We start from the raw sequence: 12,223 nt of genomic DNA on the forward strand, positions 1-12,223 counted from the left end.
TAATACTGCAGTAGTATTGGAATTATTAAACGGAGCAAAACATGCAATGTGCTGCTAATTACAGTAAATGAACATATACAATATACAGTACAAAAAGGCACAATACTGTGCCAAAATTCACATTGTTTCATCAGTTTGCAATAACTAATGGTAACACAATAGCAAAAGTATTCATGAAGCTTTTATTTGATGCTTATCCACACTTTGAATACATGGTGTAATAGAACTGTTCCATATATTGGATATATTTGACCTACACAGGCCCTTCCTCCATTATCCAGGACACTGCATGTGCGCGTGGGAGGTATTAGCAGCTTTTACTTTGTCAGAGGCAGCTGGTAATTGGCCCAGTGTCTTGTAACTGCAGTATAGTGACACAGCTCTAACCCCGGATACAATTAAATCATTAGCCACTCAACAAAAATCTACAACATGGTACAAATGTTTGGATATACTGGGTTGGCCTTCCAAGTTTGGATACAAGGCTGCAGTATTTCCAAAATTATGGTCATATTTCTTATTAATTACATTCACCAGGATATTCAACACGTGCAAAAACTGATACATTGCATGTTCTCATGGTGGATTTCCAATACCTGCTGTGAGGTAAAAGTGCTCTCTTAAGACCCTATTCTGCCTCATGCTGTCAGCGAGTGCGCAAAATCTTTAACCTAATCCCTATTAGGCCAAGACTTCTAAAATCTGATTATGCAGGCTGCTTGCAAATGAAAAACAGTCCTAGCCACCAGTGGTATCTGTTGGAAGCAGTAAAAAATTACTAATATTGTTTTACCTTCATGAACTTTCACCATTTCCTCTTTACTTTGATTATTCTGGTGCTCACTAATCCTTTTACTGTACTCATTCACTCCGTTACTTTCTCACTTTGTCTTTTTGTGCAAATAAAAAGTGATAAATTCAAGGCTGATGAGGCAGAGAGGGCTTTTGTAACATTTTATTATTATTTTTATTATTATTTTTTTATAGAGAATTACAGGATATCATTAGCCATAATGTAAAACTGTCAGTTGGCCAAATAAGATTTAAATCCTACAATATTGCCATCCATTTGTGATTGAATCTTATACTACTAAAAGTTTTGTATGCAGCAATACAGTTCCTCTGTTTCCGTCATTTGTTATCTTGATATGCTAATTAGGTGTGAGCAAAGATTAAGCAAATTGGCCCTGATGTTGCAAGTCCCAAAATAGCCCTCCAATGCTACTGAGAGGCTTTGACCAGTGCTCGGAGGAATAACGGATGCACACTTTCTGTTGTTTAGCCGCTATAATTAAGGTGAAATGTGAGATATACAGTAAGTCTTGTTCATTGCATTTCTCTTGACATGTTTGTTTACAAGTCAGTTATTTTAGTATCTACAGGGTGTAATTTGTCTGATTACTTGTTGTTTCAAGTTGTGTATTGTAACTCTTTCTAAGTCTACATTTAGTTAGACTTGTTGTGTTGTTCACAGTAACAATGTGGGTTATTGTTTTATCATTAATGATGTAGAATCTGTTATAAAACATTGTTCTTCAGACAGACTATTTTCCCCATTATGGTAGATTATTACATACGTTATGCAACAGCTAGAACAGGTTAAACAACAGAGGCTCAGTGCTCTTACATAAGGTGTTATCTCTTAATGTAGTTTACAAATGATGCTCTCTTCTACTGTGCTGTATTTATACAATTATATTATTATATTATTTTACAATTTACCGTACAATGTATACACGTAATTTACACTGACCATACACAGTATGTCGGCGTTACTTCAGTAAAAATGTAATGTTGTGCATGCATGTTTCTAGTTCTAGTTTATTTCCTAAATGACACAGTAAACGTATTCTGCTTACAGTGTTGATTCGAGTGCTCATGTGTTCTCCATTTTGAGATGATGATGGACAAATCTAACACAAATTTCTCATCACTGTTTAACTGGATCTTTCGTGGTGATTGTAAAAAAAAAACAAATCACAACAAGACAATTAGGAGACATGACTCCCTCTGAAAAAAAGAACGATTGTTAAGAGTTTAGTGCTGTATTTGGGTAGGGCCCCTTTGTTTGATACGTCACATCCCACACCTGTAGACAACCATTTGTTATCACAAGCTGGTGTGCATTTTATTTTGAAAAGAAGCAGTGCGAATCTAAATGTGATCGTATTATTTGTTTAATGTTTGTCATTCAGGATTATGGGAGCGTGAGGATGGATCCATTTGTAAATTGATATTTTGACTAATCTATAGGGAAACTGAAGAATAGGCAATCCCTTTTGCCTCAGGACTCCTTAAATTAAATTATTTTTCTTCTTTAAGAAAAGCAAAGAGGTTGTAGGAGTTCCTTTGTTGCACTGTTTATTAGCAATGTTACTTTTTAGATTTCATTTAGTGTAATAAGTGTTTAGAGTGCTGCATTTTAAGGAAAAGCAGAAAGTGCACCCCTTTACACATGTTGGCTTCATCAAATCAGAGAGAAACTGGACTGACTTTGAGTCCAACATGGTTGTATGGTCTTTGTACAGGGCTCAGGGGGAAAGGTAGACAACATTTCTACATTATTATCAGAACTACGATCTTACCTATTAATCTGTTTGACACTCAAAAGACAAAGTGGAGCATTTAATGCACAACTTACATAATTTGAACAGTAACAAATGATCAGCTTTCTGTCTCTCTTTCTGCTTTCTTTCCAGCCACCTCCACACAATATGAGCAACACACCCGTCCAGGAGGAGGCCCAGGAGCCGCCTGCTCAGGAATTGTCCTCCGGCAGTGGGCAGACGTTACCCTCCCGACCCTTACAGCCAACCTCTGAGCCCTCATCTTCTAAAAGAGTATGTTTCTACAAAAGTGGTGACTATAAATTCAGTGGGCATCGCATGGTCATCAATGCCCGCACCTTCAAGACATTTGATGCTCTACTAGACGCTCTTTCCAAAAAAGTGCCACTGCCATTTGGAGTGAGGACCATCACCACACCTCGCGGGACCCACCTGGTTAAGGCTTTAGATGGCTTGCATGATGGGGGATCTTATGTGTGTTCTGATCAGAAAAGGGTGAAGCCATTTAACCTGGATGAAGTGAACCGGCGGCAGGTACCGTGGAATACTACCAGACCCTTCAGCGCAGGGCGACGGAAACGTCAAGGACCCCAGTTTGGCAGAAGGAATGAAGTCGCCACCAACAGACCAGCAAAGGTCACTGATAGGGTGGCAGTACGGACACCAAAGAGGCTTGTGGTCATTAGGAATAGGGATCCCACTGTTAAACGCACAATTGTGTTGCAGAGAAGAACAGCACCAACATTTGATGCTTTACTGGATTACCTTTCCCAAATTCTGCAGTTCCCAGTGCTGAAAATCTTCTCTACAGATGGCAGAAGAGTAAGTAATTAGCAAATAAAGAAAATGGAGAATGATTGTGGATCAATGCTGATTTACGGCACCTCCTGAAAATATTTTAAGCAGCTTGAGGGGCGGAGGGAATCAATGTGCTGCACACAGCTCTGCAATGAATATGATTTTCACCATTTTAAATAGTAAAAAAATAAAATAAATCAATGTTTGACAAAACACTGTTCAGCGAGGAGTGTTTACCTCCCTCATCCACTTTGTTAAATAGGGAGGAGGATGAGAGAAAAAGGAATAATAGTATATTAGACCTCAACCTCTACTTTTGAAAATGTGAACAAAGTTTTTGCCAGCTGAAATCCAAACACAACTGTTCTACTATGATTTTGCTCTGCTAGCTGCCCACTAGCTACAGTTACAGTGCTTATAGTGATTTTTTTGATTGGATATATTTATGTTACCGCCCCCCTAGTTCAAGGTGAGTCTTACTTTCCAATTAGCACCATGCAGTGTGAATCCATGGTACCTCTGCTGTAACAGTTGTCCTTGAATATACTTTCTATATAAGGATCTTAAGGCTATTTTAAGCAAATGTATGTCTGGGTTACACAAATAGGATAGTTGTATATATAGTCCATAAGGCTGAAGAAAGCTGTGAACAGACAGACACAAATAAACACAAACAAAAACACAGTGAGTTTATCAGTTCTTGACAAAACAGTCTCAACTCAAGGTCCAATTACTCGCTTGTCCCAGAGTTTTCAAAGTCTAAAGAAGCATCAAGATTTGGAGGTCGTCAAGAAGTACTTGATGGAACAATGAATTTTTATAGTTGTGGAATGTCTGACTGAGCTTTTATTGAAGCAGGCTTTGAAATACTGAGTGATACTTTATTCATGTACACAAACTGCCGAAGTAACTAAAACAAACAACTGTTATGGGCTTACTTTTCACTGTAACTTGTATTTTAGGAATTAGGAATCAAGGCTTTTACCCTGTTATTTTACACATTATAAGTCTTCCAAGAAGTGCTAAGAGGTCCTATCAAGTTCTCTACCCCCTAGTGATAGGCTAATCCCTCTTTCCATGTGTCCTTTAACAGGAGCAGGCTTCCTGCTAAAGGCACGAGAGCAGGCTTCCTGTTAATGCAAACCTTTAAATGCATCTTATTCCTCTAGAAATGCCTTATCATCTGTGATCCCTGGTCTGTTTTAGGACAACTTGTGGCCCAAAGAAATGTCAAGCAATTTTTTTCGATGCAAATTGAAAGTCTTTTTTTCAGTTTACAAGTATCTAGGAGTCCAATATAATGAGTGATTGTATGTGACCAATTTAAAGTGTCTAGTGTGTAATGAAAAGTGTTTCTGCTCCTATTTTAGCTTGATAGTCTTGCAGGACTTATCCTGTGCTCTGGAGTTGTTGTGGCAGCGGGCAACGAGCCATTCAGATTAGGAAACTACAGTTTTCAAGGAGCGGGCCAGATGGCACAAGTAATGTACATGGATACTGTGGAACCATCTATGTTGCAGCCCAGAACTCGTGAGTGTTAACCAATTCATACTGTAAATCGACCTTTGACAGTCCTAATGCAAAATGTCTATGTGCTCATCTTATTATTTAAGATAGCATAGCCAGTAATTGAAAATGCAAAGAACACAAAGAAAGGATGAAAACTTGCACTTACACCCTTTCTAATGGTATCTAACTGTTAATTATCTAACTGACATTTATGGTTTTATCTGTCCTAACCAACACAATATGAATACTCCATGAAGCTTTTATAATGTCCTTAATTTTTTTCTTCTTTTTGTCTCCCCCCCTCTCTTTCACAAACACCTGTATTTTCATAAAACACCTCCAATCAAAGAGAACAACAAATCTTTGTCGAGTGGAAGAGGCTCAAGGAATTTTTCCTTATCATCAGAGAGATATATTGTCAACCAGATAAAGAACTCTCGAAATGGAAGCCCAAACAGCCACCTGCTTCACCACAACGGATCATTTAAAACAGAGGTCAACCATCGTCACAAATCAATGGAGACACATGGAACCGGGAGGGTAGATAACGAGCATCATGCTGGCATTGTACCTCAGGACGATGACATCGAAAAGTCTTTCCGTGTGAATCAAGATGGCAGCATGACAGTGGAGATGAAAGTTCGTCTGACCATTAAAGAGGAAGAGATGCTCCACTGGACTACCACACTCAGCCGCTCCAGCCTTAGCAAGGGGACAGTTTGTGCCTCGATATCTGCGTCGGGCAACAGCTCACTTGACATAAACAACGGCGTTGCCAAAGATTCCTCTAGCTTCAGTGAAGATGAAACTGGAGCTGGTGTCGGCTTTAACGACGAGCGAGCATTTGAGGGCTACACTTCCACGGCCTTGGGAAAAGCAAAAACTGGTTTCAAATGCACTCCTACGCCAGGTCCTCCGCAAGTTACGAAGAAGGCGTCTGTTGAGAGTGTGAAGACAGTGAGAGAGTCAGGGGTTCAGAAGAGCACACTGGGACATTATTCCTACATGGAGAGGACGCCTGATGGTGAGACAACTGAAGGATACTGCGTTGTCAAACACAGCAGCAGCAGCAGCAGCAGCAGCAAAAGGCCAATCCCAAAACCTCGCAAAACAGCGTCTGTAGGGGCGGGCAACAAAGGCTCCCACTCCTCTATCAGTTCGTCAGGAGTAGCTGAGGTCCTTCAGATACAGAATAACGGGATGGAGGTTACAGAGACCGTGATGCATATTTATGAGAGTCAAGGCTGCTACAACAACTATTTTGCAAATGAGAAACATAGCGCAGATGGTGAACCTTCGCAATGTGCCACTCCAGCGACAGAAAATAAACCATCCATTGACTCAGGGCAGCGTTCACCCAGCAATGATTGTGATGTAGATTTTAGCTGGCAGCCACCCACAACTGACTCACTACAAAGACAGAAAGAGGAGATGTTATCATTGTCATCAGAGCCAACCCCAACACATGAGATCACTGCAACAAACTCCCAAATACAGGAGACAGTAAGAAAAGACAAAACTAAACGTGAGACAAAGAAAAAGATGATTAAACCTGCTCAGAATCAGAAGAGTTCAACTTCAACAAGCAGCTCAGGTAAAAAACAAAAGGAAAGCATTGTAAGCCCCTCAAATAATAGCAAACATTCATCTCCAGACAAGCTCAGCAGCAATGCCAGTGTGGAAAAAAAGGCTTTAAGTTCATCAGAAAGTGCTAGAAGTGGTCAGAAGAGTAGAGGAGCAGAAAAGCCTCAAATTAAGAAAGTGAGTACAGATGAAAAGACGCCCAGGAAAGAGGAAGCCTTAAAAATGACTACACCTAAGAGACAAAACGTGAGTAAAGCAGCTGCTAAATATAATGGCCATAATGTAAATACTCCAACTGGAAGGCCTCAAATGAAGAAGAACATGTCAGACATTTTACAAACCAAAAAATCACTTTATCCTGACAAAAAGACAATTAGCAAGCCCAAAGTCATGACTGGAAACATAATACCATCACCTAAACAGTCTTTACAGTTGAGTGAGAGTTTTTCGATGCCCTCTCTCAATCCTTCACCCTCTGAAATCCACCAATATGTTGAGAATTGGTTGGAGAAAGTCAGCCCAGACCCAGTGCCATACACTGAGGAGGCCATCATAGCTGAATCAGAGCCTCGGACAAAAATTGTGTTTCAGATAGGCGGTGATTCTGAATTAGATGAAAATAGTGAATGCCAGACTCATCAGGATGAGTATTATCCATCGCCCGGAGAGGCTGTCAAGGCATCAGTGTCCTGTCTATCAGTACCTCATTGTCATGAAACTACAGCTCTGCTGCACAATGAACGATATGTGAGAGGTTTATGTGTTTCAATGCCGAGTGTCAGAGACGACCCTGTGCACCAGGAGAACAGACTGAAGCCACACAAATCTGCAGAGGCCATCGTTCCAGCTGACAATGAAGCACCTTCATCTAAATCCAACATTTTGGATTCAAGAGCAAAGATAAAACCTGTCCTGCGGGAACTTTATTCATCTATTCACTGCATCAGAAGTGCATCTGAAACCAACACAACATCCAACCTTGAGAAGTCCAACAGCCTTCCTGATTTCTCAACACAAGTGGCGTCAGTGTTAGGCTCGTCATGTAAAGCCTTTGTGTCATTCTTATCAGTGATGACTCTGCGAGATAACCTAACAGGATCTGCGCCGGGAGACTGCACCCAATCAAGAAGCCCCTCAGAGGCCATGCTGATGTTGGAATCCCTGCAAAAGATTTCTGCCATCGAGGACGAGGAAGAGCTGAGGGCAAGTTTGACGGATCTACAGAGCAGAGCATCTTCTCAGTTCAGAGAACGCTGGAAGGATTTCCAGATTCTGAGGGAAAGGCTTGACAGTGAACCGCTGTCTTCCAAAGTTTCAGAAACAGAATTTGCCCTGGATCTTTTCTCCGAAGGGGGTGATGCATTTGAGGATCTTGACGAGCTGATGGATGAGCTAAATATGCCGCAAGACCTCAGAGCAGAGATTTCTTCAACAATCCAACAAGCTAAAAGTTTTTACCCTGTAGAGGACAGCACTTTTGTAGAAACTGAAAGAAACCAATCGGACTCAGAGGAAGATGTGGAAACATTTGTTGAAGAATGCAGCGATGAAACAAAACAATCACCTGAGCCTGACACTACCTGCATGGCTGAGGACACTACTCAAACAAAACAGGATGATGATAATGGAGAGATAGATAACTTAAAGAAAATGCAATCTGTGTATACTGAACAGGCCAAGATGACGACCGAGTCAGAGCAAGAACCTGATAAAGAATCAAAAATATCCCAGACAGAAAGAGATGAGTCCTTAATAGAGAAAGAAAATGACAAGGAAGAAGGGGAACACATAGAGGATAGGGAGGTAGTGAATGACAGAGAGGATGGACATACAAAAGAGATAGTTTATGATAATGATGATGATGGTGATGATGGTTGTGGTGAAGAGACTGAAAAGGCAGAAAAGGAAGATGCAGAAGAGGGGGCAGTGACAGAAGTGGATGTCAAGGGAGAGGAGGAATCAGAAAAGGAAAAGGGAAGTGTAGAGGAGGAGGAGGGATCTCTTCAGGAAGTAGATGGAGGGGCAGAGGGACAGATGACAGTGGATGAAGAGGAAGAGGGGCAGAAATTAGAAGAAGCAGAGGAGGGATTAATGGATGCAGAAGTTCAACCAGCAAGAGAGGATGATAGTGTTGAAGAGACAGATGAGAGAGAGGGTGTTGAGGAGACAGAGGAAGGGGAGTATGAGGTTGATGAAGAAGAAAGGGGGGAGGAATGTAGAACTGAGCTGAGGCAAGGTGAAGAGATTGAAGAAGAGGCAAATGCGGTTATTGAGAAGTCAGATCAAGGAGAGGAAGTAGGAAATATAATTGAAGAAGTGGAGGAGGAGGAGGAGGAGGAGGACGAAGATGAAGCAGATGAGGTTATTGGGGAGCCAAATGAAGGAGAGATAGTAAGAAATATTGAAGAAGTGGAGGAGGAGGAAGAGGAAGAAGAAGCAGATGAGGTTGTTGGGGAGACAGATGAAAGAGAAGAAGTAGGAAATATTGAAGAAGTTGAGGAGGAGGAGGAAGAGGAAGAAGAAGCAGATGAGGTTATTGGGGAGACAGATGAAGGAGAAGAAGTAGGAAATACTGAAGAAGCGGAAGAGGGGAAGGAACAAGAAGCGGATGCTTTTATTGACGAAGTTGAGGAGGAGGGGGAAGAGGAAGAGGAAGAGGAAGAAGCAGATGAGGTTATTGGAGAGACAGATGAAGAAGAGGAAGTAGGAGATATTGAACAAGCAGAGGAGGAGGAGGAGGAACAAGAAACAGGTGCCTTTACTGAAGACGTTGAGGAGGAAGCAGAGAAATGTATTGAGGTGGAAAACAAAGAAGAGGAAATGAAGGAGGTTATTGAGGAGAAAGGTGAGGAAGATGAAGAAAATGTTGTTGAGGAAAGAGATGAGGAAGAGGACGAGGTGGTTAGTGAGGAAGACAATGAGAAGGAGGATGAGGAGGAAGAAGAGAGAGAACAAGAGGTGGGGGAGGATGGTGAGGACGTTGAGGTTATACATATAAAAGAAAGGGGGACTACAGATGAGGAAGAGGAAGAAGATGACATTGATAAGAATATAGAAGAGGAAGAAAGGTATGGCGAGGGTGAGGAGAGCAGGAAAGAGCTAGAGAAAACAGTAAATAGTCTTGAGGAAGAATCAGAAGAAGAGAAAGAAGTTGTAGAGGAGGTTGAAGAAAATATGAAAACAGGGCAAATGCTAGATGAAGAGGAGAGGGAAGATGATGAAGAACACAAAAGTAATGAGTCAAATGATGGGTTAGACGAGGATGAAGAGCAAGAATCAAAGGATGAGGTACAGGAAGAAAATGGTACTGATGATGCAGACAGTATTACTAGTAGTACAGATGGTAAAAAACTACTAGAGGAGGCCTCGTATTTGCAGCAGCAGAGTAGCTGTGATGAAGCAAATGGAGACGCAAAGGTAGCAGAACACAACACTGAATCGTCAACCAAATATTCCTCTGAGGGTCAGTGTGAGGATGATAAAGGTAATGGAACAGACACTGTTAATGAACTTGAAATAGATGAGGGAGGGGAGCCTCCCGAGGAAGGAAGCAGCAGTCTACAACATCCAGCGGAAATATCACAGGAATTACTTGACTTTGTTAACTCTGCCCTGCAGTCCTCTTCACTTATATTCACGTACGACACTCAGGGGAAAATCAGGATAGAGCCAGATAACGCTCGAGTTACACAAACTAAACTAACTGTTATTCCAAAAAGTAGACAGGATGTTTTGTACGGCTTAAAGTGTCTCCCGAGCCCGAGCACTTCAGATTTGTCTGATTACAGGCCAGAAACGTCGGAGAGTGGTGGATATAAAACTCAGGAGTCTGTAGATATTGTCACTGAGAGTGGAGAAGAGGGTTCTCCATTCTGCAGACGTAAGACTGATATCCCTAACAGGAGAACACATGCGGAGCGAGCTAACTCCAAACTGTCTGTTGCAAAGCGAGCTAACACCAAACTGTCTGTTGCAAAGCGAGCTAACTCCAAACTGTCTGTTGCAAGTAATACAGAAGTCTTGCAAAATGCCCCATTCAAAAGTGAAGGGAGGATCTCTTCTGACTCAGGCACCAAAGCCTCAAAGGAGGATCTGTCTTATTTCAGTGCTGCGAGCTCACAAAAGGCAGATGCCGAACCTGCCACAGAGACCACACGGTGCATTTCTTTCACCCCAGAAAAAGACTCAGATGATGGGGTTTTGATCGACCAAGGTAGATGGCTGCTCAAGGAGAATCACCTCATCAGAAAATCACCTCCAGTCTCCCTGGGAATGTACAGTCATTTAGATAGCACATCTATAGATACAGATCAGGAGAACACTAGCAAGGATTCCCCATCGCATTGGAAATCCCAGCACAAACCTCTTGAAGCCATATCCTCATCAGAGCTTGAAGAGATGGCGAAGCCTCTAACACCGAAGTGCACCTACTACAACATGCCACATGGAAGCGATTCTGACCCCTTTCTGGATGATTCCAGTGTCAAAAGTGTGAAAAAAGATGTAAGCAGTGTCAAAGGGAGGGGTTTCAGGGTGTCACCTACGATTGATACGTCCAAAACCTGGGCAAGTAAAAATGGTAGTCTGTCTTCATTTGCATCAGTTGAGTTTAAAATGACTGACAGTAAAGTGCATCCTGAGGGGGAGTCCTCAGCTGTGGCAAAGGCAAGACGGACATCTAGTGGAGGAGGACGTGTACTGCAATCACAAGACTCCCTTGACACGCTACCTGTGAGATGTGGCCAATACTGCCCCATACTATAAAAGCAGGATATTTATTTCATAGAAATATTCACAGACACTGGTCCTGCGTGTGCTGTCAGTCTTGGCTATGGTTATTTTGTTGTAATGCAGCTAGAAATGTTTTGTGTTTCCTCAAATAATCATGAACAAAAACTTTTCTTAAAGCCCCACCAGACCTACAGACATGTGTGGTGATTGAAGAGAGTTGTGCCTCTTATTTATGTTTGAATAAAATCAAAAATATACGTTTACACACATTAACTGCAATGCTGTGTTTTTGGTGGTGGCTGAGATCCATCACAGAGATAATTAAGTAAGTAGCCTAAGTAATTACAAAATCAAAAATAGAATATAACATTATCAGCAGATGAACAACTTTTTAAAACATTTTTGGGTGCAATTCTCCTGACTGTACATCACTGTATATATTATTACAAGCATAGGCCTACAAGTAGCTAAGTCATTAGTTTCTTATTGAATATAGTGCAATACATCAGAGAAATTACTGTATCTGCCAAGGAAAGCAGATTTGATATCTTGTTATATTTTTTTATTGCTTGTTTGGATTCTTCTAGAACTCTGAATCTGTGCAATGCATGTTCAGTGATTACTGTGGATTCTCTCAGGGTTTTAACAAAGGACTATTGTATGCCAATTGAGAACTGTTTATTCTGTGACAAGAAAATTCCTAAATTCATAAGGCAGCTTCTAACAAAGCTTGTTTTAGCTGTAATCATTTTAATTCAATATTCAATAAACCATGTTTCATTTTTTAGATTGTGTTCATACTGTAATTGTAAAAGCCTACTAAAACTGTTAGAAAACAGCTTCTCTCTAACTCAACTCCCCAGGTTTGTAACAGGCTTTCTGTTAAAACACAGTTGCGTTTATTTGGGTCACTCTTTGTTCGGGTCAATTTGTCTAAAAGACGATTGAGCAACAATGTTTGAAAAACCCAGGTCGTTTCAAAACAATAACACAACTACTTTTGCTCTGAAGGTATTTCGAGAATCATAAAAAAA

At 41.1% G+C, this 12,223-nt stretch overlaps 1 protein-coding gene across 2 annotated transcripts; it reads left to right on the plus strand.

Annotated features, from left to right (window-relative positions):
- Nucleotides 1-983: 983 nt before the first annotated feature.
- On the plus strand, nucleotides 984-11,976 carry LOC116045959 (oxygen-regulated protein 1). Of its 2 annotated transcripts, XM_036005025.1 has the most exons (7): nucleotides 984-1,315; nucleotides 2,700-3,389; nucleotides 4,736-4,895; nucleotides 5,224-8,644; nucleotides 8,723-8,981; nucleotides 9,117-10,405; nucleotides 10,466-11,976. In XM_036005025.1, the coding sequence occupies exons 2-7, from the start codon at nucleotides 2,715-2,717 to the stop codon at nucleotides 11,220-11,222; spliced, it is 6,561 nt and encodes a 2,186-aa protein (XP_035860918.1). In that variant the 5' UTR covers nucleotides 984-1,315; nucleotides 2,700-2,714; the 3' UTR covers nucleotides 11,223-11,976. The 2 variants fall into 2 exon arrangements, with proteins under 2 accessions (XP_035860918.1, XP_035860917.1); XM_036005024.1 differs by having other exon boundaries at nucleotides 5,224-8,981.
- Nucleotides 11,977-12,223: the final 247 nt, after the last annotated feature.

Source organism: Sander lucioperca, chromosome 9 (genome assembly GCF_008315115.2).
Source record: "Sander lucioperca isolate FBNREF2018 chromosome 9, SLUC_FBN_1.2, whole genome shotgun sequence".
NCBI classification, from domain to species: Eukaryota; Metazoa; Chordata; class Actinopteri; order Perciformes; family Percidae; genus Sander; species Sander lucioperca.